This window comes from Loxodonta africana, chromosome 4 (assembly GCF_030014295.1).
Source record: "Loxodonta africana isolate mLoxAfr1 chromosome 4, mLoxAfr1.hap2, whole genome shotgun sequence".
Lineage (NCBI taxonomy): Eukaryota > Metazoa > Chordata > Mammalia > Proboscidea > Elephantidae > Loxodonta > Loxodonta africana.
In genome coordinates this window covers 174,865,001-174,888,463 of record NC_087345.1, presented here as the reverse complement: position 1 = coordinate 174,888,463, position 23,463 = coordinate 174,865,001, and the positions used below count along the sequence as shown (strand labels likewise).

The window sequence follows — 23,463 nt, the reverse complement described above, 5'->3', positions numbered from 1 at the left end:
TTTTGTTTCGTTTAGCATCTATCAAGTATTAAAAATTATACATTACTTGGGCTTTGAAGGAAACTTGGGCACATGAAATGAAGTAAATGTACTTTGTGCATCTGTACCTTTTATATAGAGATATTAACAATTAAAACCTGATTGGTCATTTAATTTCTTCTTGCTGAAAGGAAACTATGTTGTATGTAATTGTACTCTTTATTTCACTGATGTTTTCTTGGCTGATTTTTACTGCTTAAATTCTTATATTTCTCCTTAAGTATTTGCCTTAACCTTTCGGCCAATCTTCCAGTCTAAAGTCTGTGACGTTATCTGTTAAGATTTCAGTTGATATAATGAAAGTTGTTTCATTATTATTTAACCTTTCTACCAAATATTTTGTGTATTATAATTTTTTTGTTTTAACCACAGTAATGTTTACTATAGAGTCTTCTGTAATGCCTGATGGAAGTGAATTTTTTATGTGTTTTAGGATATAGAGAACAGTACTGGGGAATTGGCAAGAAAGGATTAAGCTTCTCTTTACAACTGTGTGTTTTGTCACATTAAATTGAAATTTCAATAATGTCACATAAGCAAAAAAAAAGTGAATTTATTAACCTTTTTATTAAAAGAGCACTTAGTGCATGAAGTATGTTATGGCTATCAGAGGCAAAGAATTTTTGCAAAACTTCTGCCCTGTTGTGTGTTTATTTAAAACAGGAATACTTGCTGATTAGTTTGCACTGGGAGTTATTGTAGAATTCTTTGACTCTACCTTTGCACTCCTATTTATTAGTGCTGTTTGTGCATTCATTTACCACAACCCATCATTCTTTGTTTCTTCTTCCGTTTTCACTTTCCTAAGAGTATCTACGAGGGAAACTTTGGGTGTGGCTACTTAAAAGAGAGGAGAGCATCGGGACTAGTATTTTGTGAAAACACTACCTCAGTCTATAGAGCACTATTTGTGAGTTCTCTAGTGTTCTTTCTTTCTTTTTGTTTTTAATGGAGACTGCCAGAATGTGGACTAGAACTTCTAATGCAATCTATTCTATGGTGGAATGCCTTGGCATGCTTGTTTTTATTTTCTTGCATGATTCCAGTCACTGTGTATTTCTTTTGTGCTTGTTTTTGAAAATCTAACACTGCTGTAACATTGGTGGGTATGTTTGAGGACGAGATGAACAAATCCCAGTGAGTTGTTATGAAGAAGCCTTAGATTCCTAAACTGCCACTAGCCCATGGGAAAATAAATAAGTAAATAAAAATTCTCTGAGGAAAAAATGAAGCCATAATGATTAAAATTTAATTTCTTGTGTTTCATCTCAACGTGAGATGTAAGTATTTCTCTGTAAGCATTTAAATAATTTCCTTAAATCTCCTTTCTTCTCCTGACCAAAAAGAGAAGTCAGGAACCAGGCTGCCCTGTACCTGGCACATGATGGGCTTCCTTGCAGAGCCCTGTGTGCAGGCAGACTGTCAGTCATTGGTGGGGATAGTTACATGAGTAGATGAAATTACCCATTTTTGTAACCTGAATGTTTGCTTTCTGCACGATTTGGCTTCTTTGAAGGAATGGATAATTGAGCATTTTTGAACCTTTCTATGGGAGCTGATTTTGATCTCATTACCTCTCTTTCCCTGTGGTCTTTATGCTCTGGCATCACCTTGATAAGGTACAGCTTTTAGTGCTTTTAGTATACTATATCGTTATTTTCACTTGCATTGGGCTCAAAGAAAGCCACCAGTAGCTTAGTGTCATTCGTCTAGAAAGTCACCCTTCAGGTTTAATTCAATAATTAATGAGATTCTTAAAGTTCCTTTGGCCCTTGAGTCTAATAATGAGTGTGCTTTACATTTTTGTAGAGCTTTCAGTTCTGGTTCGCAAGGATTTCCACAATCATGCTCAGTTTATTTTTATTAACACAAAAAGTACGGGGGCAAAACATGAAGAATAGGTATCTTACCCCTATTATAGATGAGAAAAACAAAGACTTGGGAGGATTGGGCGAGCTGTTCAGAGTCACACCAGTAGTAAATGATAGTCATGCTGTCCTGACTCTTCCTACTTACACACCTACGTAAGGCCCTTTTAAAAGTCAAAATGAGGTCAGTGGTACATAATGGCAACTTTTTCCCCTTACTTTTTAATAAAATAGCTTTCTACTTCAGATATTTCTTACTGGAAAATTCCATCATAAACTGGTAAAGATGGGAATATAATTCTGCTACATAAATTCTGTTCATCTATCTCCAATAATTTTTCTAAGTTTCTTTTCCCATCATACAACTGCTTCACTTAAAGGAACTATCTCTGACCTTGTATCCTGATTTTTTTTAATTGCTTTGTAATATTTAACTACAACATTTCTGGGTTATAAAAATTAAGTTTCCTCCTGCGTTATCAAAATCAGACACTGTGCTTTTTATTAGAATGTATGCATCACACTAAATGTTCTGTAAAATAAGTTTGAACAGATTGATAATTTCTTTTTTAACTCTTCATTTCAGTATTGAAAATGGATAATATAGATCAATGCTTTCTCAAGTTTCCCCAAAAGACTGAGATAATTGCTGTTTCTAGTAAAGGTTTTAGATGATTTTCAGCCCATTGCTCTCTTACTTTCTGCCTTCTCAAACGCACCTTCAATTTTCAACTCCATGAGTGCATAGCCACCAATGATTCCCATATAAAAACTTATCTTTTCCCATGCTGGATATTCTCTTTTTATAATTTGGACTTTTAGAACTTTCCTTTTTTGATCAAATCTTAGGCTTAAATTTCAGACTTGAACAATAATGTTCTCTGACACATGGTGGCCAACTTTAGAATCTCAGACTTGTATAAATAACCATGATAATATAGGTAACATTTATTGAGCATTCTCCAATAGCTGAGCAAGATTCTAAGGACTCTCCCACCAAACATGTACTAATTCATCCAATCCTCAGAACTTCATTATCATTTTATAGATAAGGAAATGGAGACAGAGAGTTTAAGTAACTGAGATTAGAGATTCAAGGTCACATGGTTAGTAAGTAGCAAACTGGTATTTGAACACAGGCATTGTGACCCCGGTCTACATTCTTGACCCCTTCTCTTTACTCCATTCTAAGTGTAAATTGAATTTGTTCTCACCGTATTGTTTATAAGTTCATCTTTCTATATATGGAGTTTATCTAAAATGAGTGCTAGAGTTCTGAATTATGTGGTAGTTATACACTAATACCTAATGTAATAGCTACATTTTTGAGGCCCCTAGGCATGATGATGCTAGGCTGTGTAAGTTACTTTTGGCTCTAGTTAAAAAAAAAATTACGGGTGGCCAATACTATCTCCATTTATGGCGAGTAGACCAAGGTTGAAAGGTAAAGTGACTTTTTTAAGGCCTCATGACTGGACCCCTGCTGTGGCATCATTTGAATGTCATCTGTCCTGTCTGACTCCAAGGTTTGTGCAGCTTCACAGGACCTTACACTGTTCCTCTGTGCTTCTCTACTCCCAAACCATAGTGTCTCTCCTTGCTTTACTGTAATTGATGCTTGTTGGAATATAATATGTATATTTAGTGCAAGTCGTATCTACCTGAAAAGTTAGCTTCAGGGAAAGGTTTTAAGGTGAGAAGATTCTTATGATATGTGAAGAATATCAGTCCTCATACTTCAGAGGAATGGTCCCCCCTTACTCTGTATCAGCATTACCTGGGAAGCTGGTAAAAAATACCAGTGTCCAGGCTCCACCTAAAGATTGATTCAGTGTTTTCTTTAAAGCTCCCTGGGCTGTTTTAATATGCAGCCTAGGGTGCAGACCAGGCTTCAGTGTCTCATTAATTACTGCTTAGCCAGGTAAATATCATCTCATCTGGCCCAGCCTGCCACAGTATTGAAGTCCGAGAGATTAGTTATTCATTATTTTTCATTTTAAAATTTGCAATTAAGAAAAAATTAAAATACAGAATTTAATTTGGCATTTGAAGTTAATTAAAACAAAAATGATAAAATATTTAATCTTAAATGTTAATCCAGGAAGGAGTTTGAGAAACAGCTCAGTCTTGCCTTTGTGAGGGCAGAAAAGTAATGAGTTGGGGAAAAAAAATCAATAAAAGTAGGAAATAAAACCCATAATAACAGAACTTTAAAGTCAGAAGGAACTTTTAGGATGATGTAGGTCAACTTATACATACTATATTTGAAAAAGAATGAGGGATGAAGTAGAAAAATTCACTCTGTCTCTATTATGGTTTTATACTAAAAAGGTAAATTTCGGAAAGAATAAAAATAACATCTGCTATTATAGGACAGGAAACCCTGGTGGCATAGTGGTTAAGTGCTACAGCTGCTAACCAAAGGGTCGGCAGTTCGAATCCACCAGGCGCTCTCTGGAAACTCTATGGGGCAGTTCTACCCTGTCCTATAGGATCGCTATGAGTCAGAATCAACTCAACGGCACTGGGTATTATAGGATAGGATTTAGTTTGATAACAGCTTGGGCGTTAATTTGTACCTTAGATGAAACCTTTAGTTTTAATTATAGTTTTTTTTTTTTTGGGGGGGGGCGGTTATTCACATAAAGAATAGTAATATTAAATAGAATTCTTTCCTAAATTTTCACTCTTTTATTTTCTAAATCCCAAAGGATAAGTGTCGGGGGTGGGGGATAAAAGAGTAGTAATTGTAGAGGTTAAAGTTTTATTCTAAGATTGAAGTCTTAGCTCATAGAAGAATTTTATAAATGGCTTTTTACTGTGTTTTTTGGTGTAATACTTCTTGGTGGTTTTTGTTTAAAGAAGTTTTTGTTCTCATTAATTTTCATGTCATTAACCTTACATAAAATCTTCATTGCATGTTTTTAATTAACCCTTGGTATATTCGTTTTCTTCTGACTTGAAAGAGTAATCCATTAGAATTTAACCCTGATGGCTTGAAGAAGGCTGCAGTTCAGAAAGCTTTAAAGGTAAACTAATACAGTTTTCCATTAAGGTCACAAAGTTAATTCAAACGTATTGAAAGAGATGATACCTTGATTCTCAAATTCTCAAAGTCACAAATTACCTTCCATACTAATATAATAATTAGTTACCTGGTTAGAGAGCTCTTGCTTTTGTTACCCAAGAATTCAGAATTAGGAGAATCCTAGTCAACTTTGAAGATAATTTTTTTTAATTACCAGTATAATAAATTTGATTTCTTTCCTGTTAGCCTTAGAGGTACAGCTGTCTTAAGGGGGTTTTTAATCCTCTGTATTTTAATTGAATTTGAATTCATAAAAATGGTGAAATAAAAGTTCTATTCAAAATCTTAACAATTTTTAGATTATGATTTAAAGGTATTCGTATGAGCTATGAAATTTTTTAATCAACTCTTTTTAAAATCAACGTTTTAAAAATCAACTCTTCCAATATGTGTGTGGAGTTAGGGCCATCTCTGAGTAAGCAATCTCATGGCTTTTGGTTCTTTTGGGTTTGGGTGATAAATCTCTTGAGAAGCTTTAAATTTCATTAAATGAGGTGTATTGAAAACTTAAGCTCCACTCCAGAAGAATTTGACATTAACATGTATTCTCTGGCTAAATTCTTAAAAGTTTTCCGTGAGTTACAATGTTTTATTAATTTTTTCTCTGATTTCTTCGAACATTTTAGGCTTTGATATTTTGGGGGAAGAGGGAGTTTAAATATATTTGTTTTAAGAAAATTCTACCCAAAAGAAACAAGAATGGTTTTTAACCAGTTTCAACTCTAGAAAGATGAGTTAAATTTCAAGAGTGAAGGAGACTGACAAAGTGCTTTTTTAATGTAATGTTTACTAACCCTTATTATACTGAGGAAGAAAAGTAGTAGTGAATTACTCTTTTTTGAGCACTGGTTAGCACAATAATTGAAATAACTGTTTACCTCCCGGACACAGAAATTCTTTCCTTACCCCCTTATTTGATATCTGAAGGTTGTTGAACAAGAGAGCATAGTGGTTAAGAACAAAGGCTCTGAAATCAGACTGTCTGCTTTGAATCTCAGTATAACTACTAAGCTGTGTGACCGACAGCAAGGGTTTTAATCTTGTTTGTTTTATTATTTATAGAATGGAAGTAATATCTTCTTCATTGGATAATTGAGTAAATTAGATAATGTATATAAGAGTGCTAATTGTAGGTGGAGCCCTGGTGACATAAAGGTTAAGTGCTACGGCTACTAACCAAAAAGATCAGAAGTTTGAATCCACCAGCCACTCCTTGGAAAGCCTTTGGGGCACTTCTACTCTGTCCTATAGAGTCGCTGTGAGTCAGAATCAATTAGACAGCAATGGGTTTGGTTTTTGTTGTTATTGTTGTTAAGTGTAGCTAGGGTAATAAACGTATTATAATTATGTTACTATATTATCTCATTTAAGCCCAACAGCAGGGTTCTACAAAGTTGGTCTAATGCCCAGTTCATAGACATGAAAACTGAGGTTCAGATAGATAAATATGTAAGTCTCAATAATTAAGTGGTAAAGAGCTGAGTTTAAATTCAAGATGGTCTGATTTAAAACCTCATATTTTCATTATACCATGTGCCTCTGACTTGTGCTCATGAGTTTTGAACACTGTGTCATGATAGAGAACTTTCTATCAGATCAGTGATTTAACCTTATTTCATAGAATCTAAAACCTCAACCATTTTAAGATTTACCATTGTTTCATGTACCACATATAGGGTCACTATGAGTGGGAATTGACTCAACGGCAACGGATTATGAAAAAGTGCCAGCCAAGCTTTGATAGCGTTTATTTTATACTTACTCAAAGACATTTTAGACTTAAGATGGACATAGATTTTTATCGTGTCACTCACCTGCATACATAACAGGAAAATCTAAGCAAAATAACCTAGTTAAAGCAATAAAAACTCTTATCACTATTGCTCTCTAGCCCAAAGCAGGTATTTAATGTCATCTATTGTAATCTTCACTCTGTTTTCAGAGATGTTAAAAAGGAAAAAACACATATGTGTCTTAAAAATTGATAAGTAAATCTCTAGGAATGGATGGCCACTCTTTCAGGGATGAATTAAGTATATATGTTAGTTAAGATACAAATTCTGATTCTATATCAGAGACCCAGGAGCCCTGGTGGTGCAGTGATTAAGAGCTCAGCAGCTAACCAAAAGGTTGCACTTCAAATCCACCAGCGGCTCCTTGGAAACCCTATTGGGTAGTTCTACTCTGTCCTGTAGTGTCGCTATGAGTTGGAATCAACAGTAACAGATATAACGTGTATACAAGACTCAAAAGTAGCAGTAGCTTAAACAAGACAGACGTTTATTTTTTTTTTTAACAGAATTGAGCATAAGTAGTCCAGGCTCCGAGGTATTGGGGATCGAGGCTCTCTGACCTGTGGCTCAACTCAGGGTTTCCATCTCATGGCCAAAGGCAGCTAGCTGGTCCACTCCAGCCAATAGAATGGGGGGAAAGGGAAGTGGAAGATATGCCCCTTCCTTTTAAGGCCAGAACTTACTTACATTACTACACTAAGTGCAGTTTTGGAAATTAATCTTTGTTTATAGAGGACTTGTGCCCAGCTAAAAGTCAGAAGTTCTAATATTAAAGGAAGAAAGAGAAAATGAAATTTGAGGTACAATTAGTAGCCTTGAATTTTTTTAACAATATTTATTATATTTTGCAGAATTCATTCACATCAATAAGATGAACCAGGAAATAGATTATCGCAATAGGTTTGAGCTAGTAATGTTTTATTTCAATAATCATATGCTTTGCTGCAGCGTTGAGGACTGACTCTAAAAGTATTTAACTAAAAATCAGTTCGTGACCTTCTGATTAATTTCCACTAACACATATTTAACTGCATCTTCTTGTGGGGCTAAGTTATAAATAAACCTCATGTCACATGTATGTTTTGCTATGTTTCCTCCTACCAGCTGTCTGTGTTAATATATGCTTCTTATTTTTTTTCTTATTTCTGAATTTTTTTTTAATTTTATTTACTTCTGCTTACTTTAATGTGATTCTAAAGTGATGTTTGTTCTTCCAGTCAAAATTATACAGCAGCTGGTAAACAAGATTTGGTATTTGATAGCTATGTGTTTGAACAGAGAATACTAGGTAAAAAAAATGTAAAAGCTTGTCTCTGACACTCTGTGGTATCTTATTATGTCACCTAGAGGAGTATTCTGAATTATACTTTCTTTTACATTTGTCCTTTCTTATATCTTTCTGTTTCCATTCATTGCACTTTATTCATTGTGTTATCCTAGTAAAATAAGTTTTGAAACTGTAATTAACATTAAAGATTTTCAGAATATTTAATTTTTCCAAAGTAGCTTGCTTTAGAAGACCTTAACATTTAAAAATTTTGTGCAAATAGAAGTTTCCTTTATGTATTTAATAATAGATATAGCTATTTCTTTGGTGTATGCTTAGCAATTGTTTTCCAATTAAATTGTTCCCACATGTTCCCTGTAGTTTAAATATCAAAAGTAAATAGAAATGTTTGTTAATATAAGCCAATAATTTCATTTTTTAATAAGACTCATCTCAAGATGTGGGTTTATTTTGCTTATTTGTCTTTGTTGTTGTTTGTTTGTTTTTGGATAGTCAGGAAAGAAAATAAACAGCAACCCAAATCCTCTCGTCCAAATGTCAGTTGGACACAAAGCTCAAGAGAGTAAGGTAAGGTACTAATATTTTAACTAGTTTTCAGTTATTGTTTTCAGATATTCATATATTTCACTATTGAGAGAAAGCATTTTTCAAAAATTATTTTGTTATAGACCATTGTTCATTTTTAATTGTCGACAGTAAATTTAAGAGTCATCTTTGTATACAGAAATGTGTTGGGCACTAGGGAACTAATACAACTAAGACCAAACCAAGATTAAGTTTTTATTGTTTATCATTGGGATGAACATACAAGTTGTGATTTCATAACAGTTAATTTCCCTGACATATCCTTAAAGTTTTGGACTTTATCTTTCCATCTTTTGAACACTTTCCGTAATTAACATATAATATTAGTACATGCTCAGTAAATATATCTTAGAATTTAGTTAAGGTTGTCCTGAGCTTCCAAACACATTAAATGAATAAGCCCTTTTCCACAGAAAATATCAGAGCTAATACTTGGATATTTCTTTTAGATTCGGTACAAAACCAATGAACCTGTGTGGGAAGAAAACTTTACTTTCTTCATTCACAATCCAAAGCGCCAAGACCTTGAAATTGAGGTATTTTATTTGCAATTTTAAACAGACTTATTGAAGTATAATTGACATACAATGAAGTGCACATATTTAAAGTATATAGTTTGATAAGTTGTGACCTTTGTCACCTGTGGGCCCATCACCACAATCAAGATAACATATCCATCACCCCCAAAAGTGTCTTTGTCTCCTTTGTAATTCGTACCCCTCCAAGCAAAGATCTTTCTAGCATTGTAGATATTGTTCACATTTTCTAGAATTGTATATAAAAAGAATTATACAGTGTGTACTTTTTTTTCTCTGTTCTTTGACTCACAGTAGTTATTTTGAGATTCATCTGTATTGTTGCAGATTCCCATGGTATGTTCTTTTTTATTGCTGAGTAGCATTCCATGGCATGGATATGTAACAGCCGTTTATCCATTCACCTGTTGGTAAAAGGTTGGCTTGTTTCCAGTTTAGGGCTATTACAAAGCTGCCGTGAATGTTCTTGTGTAGATACTACACTTTCAATTCTGTTGGGTAAATGGCCAGGTTGTATGGTGATTATTACATTTCTGTTAAACTTTTTAATAAGCTCCAAGTTTTTTTCCAAAATGATCATACCATTTTACATACCCAGCAGCAGTGTATCAGAGTGTCAGTTTCTCCGCATCTTGCCAACACTTGATATTGTCAGACTTTGTGATTTTAACCCAGTGGGTATGTAGCAGTATTTCATGGTAGTTTCAATATGATAACTAATAATGATGAACATCTTTCCGTGTGTTTATTTGCCATTCATGTATTTTCCATAATGTCTACTCAGATCCTTTGCCCATTTTTTAATTAGGTTATTTTTCTTCTTTTTTAAAACAAATTTATTTTGTTGTTTTTGAGAATATACATAGCAAAACATACAGGTGGTTTGTCTTCTTAATATTGGGTTGTAGGAAATTTTAATATATTCCAGGTTTAAGTGCTTTTTTGGGATATTTTCTCTCTGCAAATATTTTCTCTCGGTCTATGGCTTGATTTTTTTATTTTTGTAACAGTGTCTTTTGAAGAGCAGACGTTTGGAAATTAGATGAAGTCTAATTTATCGACCTTTTTCTATTTAGCTCATGCTTTTTATGCCCTATTTAAGAAATACTTGCCAAACCTGAGGTAACTAAGATTTTCTTCTGTGTTCTCTTCTAGAAGTTTTATACTTTTTCACCTTGTTAAGTCTATGATCCATATTGAGTTAATTCTCACATATAATGTAAAGTAAGGATCATGAATCATTTTTTTTTATATGGCTATATAATTGTTCAGCACTTTTTGTTGAAAAAATTATTCTTTTCCCATTCAATTACCTTGGCAACTTTGTCGAAAATCAGTTGGCCATATGTGTAGGTCTGTTTCTGGAATTATTATACTGTGCCATTGCTCTATATGTCTGTCTTTATGCCAGTACCACACTGTACTTATTACTGATGCTTTATGATAAGTTTTAAAATCAAGTGGTGGAAGCCCCCCAACTTTATTCTTTTTAACAATTGTTTTGGCTATTCTAAGTCCTTTGCATTCCATATGATTTTTTGCATCTCTTTGTCAATTTCTACAGAAAATCTGCTGGGATTTAATGGGGATTACATCATTGAAATTATAGATCAATTTGGAGAGAATTGACATCTTAACAATACTGAATCTTCAAATTCATAAAAAGCATATATCATTCTATTTAGGAATTCCTTAGTTTCTCTCAGCAATGTTTTATAGTTTTCAGTAATTGTACAGCTCTTATATATCTTCATCAAATTTATCACTATTTCATACTTTTTGATGCTATTATAGATGGTATTTTTCTTTTTTTTTTTAATCCCAAGAATCTTTTTTTTTTTTAATTCTACTTGAGATGAAGGTTTACAGAACAGACTACCTTCTCATTAAGCAGTTAGTACACGTATCGTTTTATGACATTGGTTAACAACCCCACAAGATGTCAACATCTCTCCCTTCTCAACCTTGGGTTCCCTATTACCAGCTTTCCTGTCCCTTCCTGCCTTCTAGTCCTTGCCCCTGGGCTGGAATGCCCCTTTAGTCTTATTTTGTTTTATGGGTCTGTCTCATCTTTGGCTAAAGGGTGAAACTCAGGAGTGACTTCATTACTGAGCTAAAAGGGTGTCCAGGGGCCATACTCTTAGGTTCCTTCAGTCTCTGTCAGGCCAGTAACTCCGGTCTTTTTTTGCGAGTTAGAATTTTGTTCTACATTTTTCTCCAGCTCTGTCTGGGACCCTCTATTGAGATCCCTGTGAGAGGAGTCAGTGGTGGTAACTGGGCACCATCTAGTTGTACTGGACTCAGTATGGTGGAGGCCGTGGTAGTTGTGGTCCATTAGTCCTTTGGAATAATCTTTCCCTGTGTCTTTAGTTTTCTTCATATCTTAGATGGCCACAGACTTTTAAGACTCCTGAAGCTACTCACCAAAGTAGAATGTAGAACATTTTCTTTACAGCCGAGCAATTCAGTCTCTCGGGAAGTTTGGATATGTCTATGGAGCTTCTATGACCTTGCCCTCTGCAGGTTGTGCTGGTTCACCCAGTATTGTGTACTGTCTTACCCTTCACCAAAATTACCACTTATCTATTGTCTATTTAGTGTTTTTCCATCCCCGCTCCTCCCCTCCTTCATAAGCATCAAAAAAAATTATTTCTTTTTGTGTGTAAACCTTTTCATGAGTTTTTATAGTAGTGGTCTCATACAATATTTTGTCCTTTTGTGATTGACTTATTTCACTCAGAATAATGCCCTACAGATTCATCCATGTTGCGAGATTCTTCGCAGATTCATCATTGTTCTTTATTGTTGCATAGTACTCCATTGTGTGTATGTACCATAGTTTGTTTATCCACTCATCAGTTGATGGGCATCTAGGTTGTTTCCATCTTTTTGCTATTATGAATAATGGGGCAGTGAAGATGGGCCTGGATATGTCTCTTTGAATGATGGCTCTTATTTCTCTAGGATATATTCCTAGGAGTGGGATTGCTTAATAGTATGGTATTCCTGTTTCTAGCTTTCAAAGGAAGCACTGTATTGTTTTCCAAAATAGTTGTGCCATTTTGCATTCCCACCAGCAGTACCTAAGAGTTCCAGTCTCTCTGCAGCCTCTCAAGCATTTGTTATTTCCTGTTTTTTTTATTTGAGGCAGTATGCCAGGGCGAGATCGTTGTGGTTTGATTTGCATTTCTCTAATGGCTAGTGATCGTGAGTATTTCCTCATGTGTCTTTTATCTACTTGAATGTCTTCTTTGGTGAAGTGTCTGTTCATTTCCTTTGCCTGTTTTTTAATTGGATTATTTGTCTTTTTGTTGTAGAGCTATTGGATTTTCCTGTAGATTGTAGAGATTAGACCTTTGTCAGATTTGTAATAGCCAAAAATTTTTTCCAAGCCAGTAGGTATTCATTTTACTCTTTTGTAATATTTCGATGTTTTGGATTCTGCAAAGGTTTGTTTTATGACCTAATATGTGATCTATTCTCGAGAATGTTCCATGTGCACTAGAAAAAAAAGTATATTTGCAGCTGTTGGGTGGAGTGTTCTGTATACGACTATGAAGTCAAGTTGGTTGATTGTAGCAATTAGGTCTTCCGTGTCTCTATTGAGCTTCTTACTGGAAGTCCTATTCTTCTCCGAAAGTGGTGTGTTGAAGTCTCCTACTATAATTGTGGAGGTGTCTATCTCACTTTTCAGTTCTGTTAAAGTTTGTTTTATGTATCTTGCAGCCCTGTCATTGGGTGCATAAATATTTAATATGGTTATATCTTCCTGGTCAATTGTCCCTTTAATCATTATGTAGTGTCCTTCTTTATCCTTTGTGGTGGATTTAACTTTGAAGTCTATTTTGTCAGAAATTAATATTGCTACTCCTCTTCTTTTTTGCTTATTGTTTGCTTGATATATTTTTTTCCATCCTTTGAGTTTAAGTTTGTGTCTCTAAGTCTAAGGTGTGTCTCTTGTAGGCAGCATATAGATGGATCGTGTTTCTTTATCCAGTCTGAGACTCTCTGTCTCTTTATTGGTGCTTTTAGTCCATTTACATTCAGTGTAATTATAGATAAGAATGTGTTTAGTGCTGTCATTTTGATGCCTTTTTGTGTGTGTTGTTGACAATTTCATTTTTCCACTTACCTTTTTGTGCTGAGACGTTTTTCTTTGTAAATTGTGTGTTCCTCATTTTCATGGTAGTCGAATTTATCTTTGCTGAGTCGTTATGTTTTTCTTGGTTTTTATTTTGAGTTATGGAATTGTTATACCTCTTTGTGGTTACCTTAATGTTTACCCCTATTTTTCTAAGTAAAAACCTAACTTGTATCATCTTATATCGCCTTGTTTTCCTCTCCATATGGCACTTCTATGCCTCCTGTATTTAGTCCCTCTTTTTGATTATTGTGATCTTTTACATAATGACTTCAGTGATTCGCTATTTTGAGCATTTTTTCCTTTTTAAAATTAATCTTGGTTTGTTTTTGTGATTTCCTTATTTGAGTTGATATCAGGATGTTCTGTTCTGTGTCTTTGTGTTGTGTTGTTATCTGATGTTACTGATTTTCTGACCAAACAATTCCTTTAGTATTTCTTGTAGCTTTGGTTTGGTTTTTGCAAATTCTCTAAGCTTGTGTTTATCTGTAAATGTTTTAGTTTCACCTTCATATTTGAGAGAGAGTTTTGCTGGATAAATGATCCTTGGCTGGCAGTTTTTCTCCTTCAGTGCTCTGTATATGTCATCCCATTGCCTTCTTGACTGCATGGTTTCTGCTGAGTAGTCTGAACTTATTCTTATTGATTCTCCTTTGTAGGAGACTTTTCTTTTATCCCTGGCTGCTTTTAAAATTTTCTCTTTATCTTTGGTTTTGGCAAGTTTGATGATAATATGTCTTGGTGATTTTCTTTTTGGATCAATCTTATATAGGGTTCGATGAGCATCTTGGATAGATATCCTTTTATCTTTCATGATGTCAGGGAAGTTTTCTGCCAACAGATCTTCAACTATTCTCTCTGTATTTTCTGTTATCCCTCCTTGTTCTGGACCTCCAATCACACGCAAGTTATTCTTCTTGATAGAGTCCCACATGATTCTTAGGGTTTCTTCATTTTTTTTTAATGCTTTTATCTGATTTTTCTTCAGCTATATTGGTGTCAATTGCTTTATCCTCCAACTCCCCCACTCTGCATTCCAATTGCTCGATTCTGCTCCTCTGACTTCCTATTGAGTTGTCTAATTCTGTAATTTTACTGTTAATCTTTTGGATTTCTGAATGCTGTCTCTCTATGGATTCTTGTAGCTTATTAATTTTTCTACTATGTTCTTGAATAGTCTTTTTGATTTCTTCAACTGCTTTATCAGTGTGTTCCTTGGCTTTTTGTGTAGATTGCCTTATTTCATTTTTGAGATCATCCCTGATGTCTTGAAGCATTCTGTAAATTAGTTTTTTATATTCTGTATCTGGCAATTGCAGGATTGTATCTTCATTTGGGAAAGATTTTGATTCATTAATTTGGGGAGTTGTAGAAGCAATCATGGTCTGCTTCTTTATGTGGTTTGATATCGACTGTTGTCTCCGAGCCATCTATAAGATATTGTAATGATTTATTTTATATTTGCTCACTGAGTCTTATCTTGTTTTATTTTCTCTCAATATACGTAGATGGACTACTAGATTGCGCTGTCTTGATTGTTGTAGGCTTTGAATCACTTATGTCCTCTTACCAGCTGGTTTGGGCCGTTACCAGAAATATAAGCCTAAGAGTCCATTCACTATTCTTGAGTAGAATCTCATTTTGGGTCACCAAGTGTGTGGGTTAGACTGTCACCTATTTGCTTAGAGGAGTAGTAGTGATAGTTGTGTGCACCAGATTCTAGTAGCAGCAGGGGTTCACATTCCAGGGAGGGCAGGATGCTGACAGGCTTCCCCCAAGTGCCAGGGAGGTAGGCGTGTCTCTATTCCTAAAGCACTTTGGTGGGTGGACTCTGCAGCTGTACCTTAGGCACCCAATGCATGTACCTCTACAGATTGGTACATGTCATTATCCTCAGACCCCTATGGCAGGAGGTTAGGTGGTTTGGGTGGAGCTTCAGCCCTCAGTTCCCCGTTGTGGGTCAGTGAGGGCTCTGTTGAATAAGCAGAGATATCAGACCTGGGAAACTTGTCTTTCCAGTAATCCGCTAAAACGATTACAGTCAGATCACTATCAGAATTGCCTTTGCATTATAATAGCCACCTTGTTCCCTGTAGGGATGAAAGCCCAAGACTGTGGATCACAAATGCTTGGCTGGAGCTGGTTCTGTATTTTTAGTCCAATTTTGGGAAGTCAGGGAAGGATTCTTGGTCCCTGGGTTTTTTGTAGCTGCTTCTCTCAGGCCAGAAGAATGGGTTAGGAAAAGACAAAACAAACAAAGAAAAAAAAAAACCACAGAGCACTTCACTCTCTGGCCCAGGAAATTCCAATGTTAATGAAGCCACCTGGGAAGGGGAGAGGAGGGATCAGATAGGTAGGAATATAGACAAAGTTACTTATCTTGCTTGGGATGACTGTTTTATCTGAGATTCCCAAGGGGCATGTCGACTGTGTGCGCTGGCTGGGTAGAGATTTCCCCCGAGGATCAGGCCCGCGTCCTGTGCTTGTGCTGTCCCAGAAGCCTTGGTTAGTTCCTCTGCTCCCAGTCCAAAACCCAGCTCCAAGGTTCCCCGACTGGGATGCCGGACTCCCAGCTCCAGAATTAGTCACTGCCTCCCAGTGACTTCTCCTCCTGTAAGCCTTGTCGCTGCGCTGTCTGCCTGCACCAGCTGGGCTTCCCCCAGGGTCACTTCAGGGGGCTAGGGCTGTGCCCAGTGTTTGCGCCATCTCAGGATGCCGTGCTCAGCTCCTCTGCGCCCAGTCCAAAGCCCGGCACCAAGGTTTTCTGACTGGGACGCTGGCTCCAGGCTCCAAAAACAGTCGCTGCTTCCCCGTGGTTGTTCGTTCTCTTGTTAGCCCCATCAGTGTGCAGCCTGCTTGCGCTGGCTGAGTCTCTACGGAGGTTACCCCAGGGGGCTAGGGGTTAGGGCTGTGTCCCGTGCCTGCTCCCCCTCAGCAAGCTGCAATCAGCCCCGCCATTCAGCACCAGGGAACCGCGGGGGCTCAAGGCTGTGGGGTGGGTCGCAGGTTCCAGAAGTGGTTGCTGGTTCAGGGCGCAGCTTTTCGCTCACCTGAAACTCAGGTCAACTCCTTAGATCTGTGTTTGATGGTCAGGGTTCGTAGATTGTCATGTATTTGATCGATTCACTTGTTTTTCCGAGTCTTTGTTGCAAGAGGGATCCGAGGTAGCGTCTGCCTAGTCAGCCATCTTGGCCCCGCCCCCTCATTTTACTCTTGGTGAAGTCTTTTGATGAGCATAAATGATTAATTTTTAGAAGATCTCAGTTATCTAGCTTGTCTTCTGGAGTTTGTGTGTTGTTAGTTATGGTTTGTATCCTGTTAATGCTGTGTGTTACAGCCTCTAGTGTTGATCCTATTTTTTCTTCTACTTTATAGTTTTCGGTTTTATATTTAGGTATTTTTTCCATTTTGAATTAGTTTTTGTGTGTGGTGTGAGGTATGGGTTCTGTTTCAATTTTTTGCAGATGGCCAGTTTTGCCAGCACAATTTGCTGAAAAGATAGTCTTTTCCCCATTTAATGGACTTTGGGCTCTTGTCAAAGATCAGGTGACCATAGGTGGATGGGTTTACATCTGAGTTCTCAATTCCGTTCCATTTGTCAATGTATATGTCCTTGTACTAGTACTAGGCAGTTTTGACTGGTGTAGCTATATAGTAGGTTCTGAGGTCAGGTAGGGATGTCCTCCTACTTTATTCTTCTTGTTCAATAGTGCTTTACTTACCTGGGGCCTCTTCCCTTTCCATGTAAAGTTAATGATTAGTTTTTCCATCTCTTAAAGAATGTTGTTGGTATTTGGATCGGAATTGCATTGTATTTTTAGATTGCTTTGGGTAGAATTGGCATTTTCACAATGTTGAGTCTACCTATCTGTGAGCATGATATGTTTTTCCGTTTATGTGTATCTCTTTTGGTTTCTTGCAGTAGTGTTTTGTAGTTTTCTTTGTATAGGTCTTTTACATCCCTGGTTAGATTTACTCCTAAGTATTTTATTTTTTTAGGGGCTATTATAAATGGAATTTTTTTCCTGGTTTCCTTTTCATCGTTCGTTCTCTTTATTGGTGTACAGAAATCCAACTGATTTTTGTATATTTATCTTATAACATGCTGCTCTGCTGAATCTGTTAGTGCCAATAGTTTTCTTGTGGAGTCTTTTGGGTTTTCTATGTGTAGTATCATATCATCTGCAAATACAGACAGTTTTACTTCTTCATTACCAGTTTGGATGTCATTTATTTCTTTTTCTTGCCTTATTGCTCTAGCTAGGACTTCCAGCACAATGTTAAATAAGAGTGATGATTTAGGGCATCTTTGTCTTGTTTCTTTTCACAAGGGAAATGTTTTCAGCCTCTCTCTATTAAGAATGCTGTTGGCTGTTGGTTTTGTGTAGATGCCGTTTAATATGTTGAGGAACTTCCCTTCTGTACGTATTTTATTGAGGTTTTTTTTTTTCAGAAATGGGTGTTGGACTTTGTTGAATGCCTTTTCTGTGTCAATTGAGATGATCATGTGACTCTTGTTTATGTGGTGGATAACATTGATTGATCTTCTAATGTCGACTCATCCTTGCATACCTGGTATGAATCCTACTTGGTCAAGATATATTATTTTTTTGATAATGATCCTGAATTCTATAGGCTAGAATTTTGTTGAGAATTTTTGCGTCTATATTCATGAGAGATATTGGTCTGTAATTTTCTTTTTTTGTGGTGTCTTTGCCTGGTTTTGGTATCAGGGTAATACTGGCTTCATAGAATGAATTCAGAAATATCACTTCCTTTTCTATATCCTGAAATAGCTTGAGTAGAACTGTTTGTAAGCCCTTCTCTGAATGTTTGGTAGAATTCTCCAGTGAAGCCATCTGGGCCAGGACTTTTTTTGTTGGGAGTTTTTTCTTATTACCTTTTCAATCTCTTCTCTTGTTATGGGTCTGTTCAGATTTTCAACATCATTTTTGTGATAGTTTGGAGAGGTAGTGTGTTTCTAGAAATTTGTCCGTTTCCTCTGGGTTTTCAAGTTTGTTGCAGTATAGTTTTTCATAATACTCTGTTATGATCCTTTTAATTTCACTTGGGTCTGTTGTAATGGCCCCAATTTTATTTCTCATTTGGGTTATTTGCGTCCTCTCCTCTTTTTCATTTTTCAGTTTGGCCAGCGGTTTGTCTGTTTTGTTGATCTTTTCAGAGAACCAACTTTTGGTTTTGTTGATTCTTTCTATTGTTTTTCTGTTTCATTTATTTCTGCTCTGATCATTATTATTTTCTTTCTTCTGATGGCTGGCTCTGTGTGTGTGCGTGTGTGTGTGTGTTTGCTCTTCTCTATTTGTTCAAGTTTTGTAGCTAATGTTTTGATTTTGTCCCTTCTTTTTTGATGTGTGCATCTATTGCTATAAATTGATCTCTGAGGACTGCCTTTGCTGTGTCCCAAAGGTTTTGTTATGATGTGTTTCCATTCTTATTTGATTCTAAGAATTTTTTTATTTCATCTTTGATTTCTTCTATTACCCAGTGGTTTTTAAGTGGGGTGTTATTCAGTTTCCATGTGATTGATTTTTTTTTTTCCTTCTTCTTCTTCCTGTTGTTAATTTCTACTTCGATGACATTGTGGTCAGGGAAGATACTTTGTATTATCTCAGTGTTTTAGATTTTGTTGACGGTTGCTCTGTGGCCTAAGATGTGGTCTATTCTGGAGAACGTTCCATATGTATTGGAAAAGAATGTGTACTTTGCAGCTGTTGGGTGGAGTGTTCTATATATGTCTCTGAGGTCAGGTTGGCTGATTATGACCTTTAGATCTTCTGTATCTTTGCTGAGTTTCTTTCTAGATGTTCTGTCATTTACCAAGAGTTGTGTGTTAAAGTCTCCTACTATGATTGTGGAACTGTCAGTTTCTCTTTTCAGTGCTGTTTGAGTTTGTTTTATATATTTTGGAGCCCTGTTATTGGGTGTGTGGATATTTATTATGGTTATGTCTTCACGATGGCTCGTCTCTTTAGTCATTATATAATACCCTTCTTTGTCTTTTATGGTGAATTTTGTTTTAAAGTCTATTCTATCTGAGATTAGTATTGCCACTTCTGTTTTTTTTTGGTAGCTGTTTGCTTGATATATTTTTTTCCATCCTTTGATTTTTAACAAATCTGTGTCTTTGTTTCTAAGGTATGTCTCTGCAGACAGCATATGGATAGATCCTGTTTTTTTATTCCATTCTGTCACTCTGTGTCTCTTTATAGGTGCATTCAGGCCATTTACCTTCAGTGTAATTATGATAGGTGTGAGTTTATTGCTGTCATTTTGTAGTGCTTTTGTTGTGGCACTGACATTTTATTTGTTCCTTTTACTCTCCTATGCTGAATTCCTTTTGTTTGTGGATTTTTGTTTTTCATTTCTTTTGTTTTTATAGAATTTGTTTTTACTGAGACTTTATGTTTTTCTTCTTTATTTTAATGAGGAAGGGTGTTAACTTTCTTTGTGGTTTCCTTGAAATTTACCCTTACCTTCCTAGGTTTGAGCCAGTCTTTTATTACTTGGTATTGCCTTGCCTTCCTCTCCATTAGAAAGTTCTGTACCTGCACCGTTCATTCCCTCTTTTATTGTTCTGATGTTATTGTCATTTACAAATTAACCTCTCTGGTTCCCTGTTGTAACTCTTTTAGTTTTGAATGGTCCTTGACAGTTAATTTCCTGGGTTGCATGCTAGATTCAGGCAATGGTCTGATGTATTGTTTGTTCTCAAACCAAAGGACTCCCTTTAATAATTCCTGTAACTTTCAGTTGATTTTTACATATCTCCTTAATTTCTGTTTATCTGGAAATGTCCTAATGTCACCATAATATTTGAATGAGAGTTTTGCAGGACATATTATTCTTGGTTGGCAATTTTTATTCTTTCAAGATTTTATATATGCCATCCTATTGCCTTCTTGCCCGCGTGGTTTTTGCCGAATAAGCCATGCTTAGTCTTATTGTTTCCCCTCTATATGTGACTTTTTGTTTTTTTCTTGACCTGCTCTCAAGATTCTTTCTTTGTCTTTTATTTTAGCAATTGTGATTATGATATTCGTTGGTGATCTTCTTTTCGGGTCTGTCCTATATGGGTTTCGTTGAGCTTCTAGATGGTCAGCTTTTCATCTTTCATGGTATTAGGGAAGTTTTCTGTCAGCAACTCTTCAATGATCCTCTCTGTGTTTTCCGTTTTCTCTCCCTGTTCTGGAACTCTGATCACCTGCATGTTTTTGCTTTTGATTTTATCCCACATCAATCTCAGGGTTTCTTCATTTTTCATAACTTTTTTCTGATTTATCTTCAAAGTATTTTCCAAGTATTTGTTTTCAGTTTTGCTGATCCTGTCTTCCATTGTTTCACACCTGCACCTCAGACCTCCTATGATGCTGTCCATTTCTGAAATCTTCTTTATCTTTTGGATTTTAATTGTTGATTTTGTATGATTTCTAGTTGTGAATTTATTTTGACATTTTCTTCCTGAATTCTCACATTGTTTTGTCTGCATTTTCCAAGAATTTGTCTGCCTTTTCCTTGAATTTGTCTAATTTTCCTCTTTTTTATCTGCTTTTTGCTTCAACTCTTGGATAGCTCTGAATAATAGAGATTTGAATTCCCTTTCAGGTAGTTCTAGTGCCTTTTCTTCTACTGGAAAGTCATCTGGTGTTTTATTTTGGACACCTACTGGAACCATCCTGTTTTGATTTTATGTTTTGTTATCATTTGCTGTCTTCAGGTCATTCATTACTTATTTTTTTTGTTTATTGATTGTAGATTTGTTTGTTTCACCTGATTTTTGTTTTATTTGGTTATGTCCAAGCAGGTGGGTTGTGTGTTCTTTTTCGTTTGCTCATCTGTGGTCAGGATACTTTCCACCTCTTTGTCCAATGGGCAGGGCCAGCTGCTCAGGTCTGGAGCAGCGCGGCAAGTCCAGCTGAAGGTGAAGGGCTGGGATGGGTTGTTTGTACTTGTATTGGGTCTGACAGCGCAGGCCTCGGTACAGGGCAGGTTCTGGTAGGCCGTGCCTATGCTGTTTGGGGTTACAATGTTCAGCACGTGGTGCAGATAGACAGGAGGAAGTGAGGAGGTTGTGATATGTAGAGCTAAGTCAGGTATGGAAAAGAAGAGAGAGAGAAGATAGAAATCGGAGCCAAAAAAAAAAAAAAAAATAGTGCTGAGGGAGCCTCTCATTGGAGTGGAGAGATGAGAAATTTAGAAATGAAGGAAAAGAACAAGGAGAAATAACATAATAATAATAAATAAAAGTAAAAAATTGAGAAGAAAGAAATGTCTCCAAAAATCCCACCAGTGCAATCACGCAGACTAGGGAAGTAGCTCCTAAGCCACTCAGTACAGACTGGCTAGAAGGGGCAGAGATGGCACACGGCGACAGATATTCAGGAGACAGGAAAAGAAGGTAGGTGCAGACCAACAAGATACTGAGAAATGATGAAAACTAAAAAGGACAGAAGAAAAAAAAAGTAATGCCCCCAGGAATGCTACTGGAGCGACTTCACAGACCGGAGAAGCAGCTCTCAAGTCACGCAATACAGCCCTGCTAGAAGGGGTGCAGATGACACACAGCACTAGGTGTTCAGGAGACAGGAAAAAAAGGTAAGTAAAGAGAGACGAGAAACCGAGAAATGAAGAAAAACAAAAAGGAAGAAAAAAAAAGGACACCAGGTATCCCACCAGCATAGCAGCACAGACCGGGAAAGCAGCTCTCCAGCCAAGCAGTACTTCACAGTCTATGGAGAAGAATCAAAGATAGAACATGGAGCCAAGTGTTTGAGAGAAAGGAGGGGGTGGAGGTGAGAGGGAAGAAACCATAAGAAGCTGAAAAAAGCAACACCAGCAACAAAGAAACGGTACTGAAGGAGTCGGCCAGTGTGGGTGGAGTGAATCCAAGCAGCATGGAGCTTCCAGCCAAGCAACAGTGGTCTGATGGGAAGCAGCAGAGGCCAAGCAGAGGTAAGAAGGATGGGAGGTAAGAAAGCGTGTTTTGCTGATTGCTGGGTGCTCTGTCTGTGAAGCTGCCTTCCTGTACTCCTTGTCCTCCAGTCTCCAACAGGAGACTAAGATGGTAAATCCACACTGTGTTAGCTGATAAGGGACTCCACTCCATTTGTCTCCTTGCTATCTGTTCTCTGTCAGTTTTTTATTCCGTTTAGTGCTTCGTTGAGTTCTTTACCTCTTCATTTGAATTTTAGGGTTCCAGGATTGATGTTTGTCTCTGTTATACTTAGTTTTTCAGGTCTTTGCTGCAGAGGGACAGTGTGGTGCTTCTGTCTATAGTGCCATATTGGCTCCACTGCATAAATGGTTTTTTGTTTTTTCTTAATTTTTGGTCTCTAGTGATTTGTTACTGGTATGTAGAAATATAATTGATTTTTGTATATAGATGTCATATCATAAACTATGCTGAACTCATTTACTGTAGTAGCTTTTTTGTGATTTCCTTAGGATTTTATACATGAACAATCATGTTGTCTGCTAATAATGACAATTTTACTTCTTTGTTTCCAACCTGGATGCCTTTTATTTCCTTTTTTTTTTTTTATTGTACAGCCGAGAATCTCTAGTACAATACCTGCCTCATTCTCTACTTTAAGGGGAAAGCCTTAAATGTTTCATCCCTAACTCTCACATCAGCTGTAGGTTTTTCATATGATTGAGGATTTGTCACATGGCTGTTTTCGCTCTGTGTGTTTCTCTATGTCTCTTCTCTTTTATAAGGGCACCGCTCAGATTGGGTTAGGGCCCACCATACTCTTATATGACCTCGTGTTAACTGATAACATTTTCAAAGACCCTGTTTTCAAAAAAGATCACGTTCACAAGTACCAGGGGTTAGGGCTTCAAAATAAATTTGGGGAGGGACACAATTCAAGCAATTAACAGATGGTAAATTTGGTTCTATTAATCCATTATGGTCAGAGGTAGAAGTCTTCTCTTTGCCTATTTAAAAATATGTAAGTATGTATAAATGACATACTCAGCCTGAGTCAGAGGGAGCATCTTGGCTGTATACCTGCTACTCTCAATGGTTGTATATTTTATCCTCTTCTTATGTTATAACTTAAAGATTCTCTATTTTAAGTGATTCAAACAGCTTTTGAAGTCGTT

The 23,463-nt window shown here is 36.5% G+C and overlaps 1 protein-coding gene across 2 annotated transcripts in view; it reads left to right on the top strand.

Moving 5' to 3' along the window:
* Positions 1-23,463, top strand: part of ESYT2 (extended synaptotagmin 2) — a 193,686-nt gene that overhangs the window by 155,209 nt on the left and 15,014 nt on the right. Inside the window, exons 14-16 of one of the 2 annotated variants that reach the window (XM_023548763.2) lie at positions 4,874-4,936; positions 8,569-8,643; positions 9,111-9,197. In XM_023548763.2, the coding sequence (XP_023404531.1) occupies positions 4,874-4,936; positions 8,569-8,643; positions 9,111-9,197 (225 nt within the window). The remainder of the gene's footprint in view (positions 1-4,873; positions 4,937-8,568; positions 8,644-9,110; positions 9,198-23,463) is intronic. The other variant, XM_003410692.4, reaches the window with a different exon arrangement.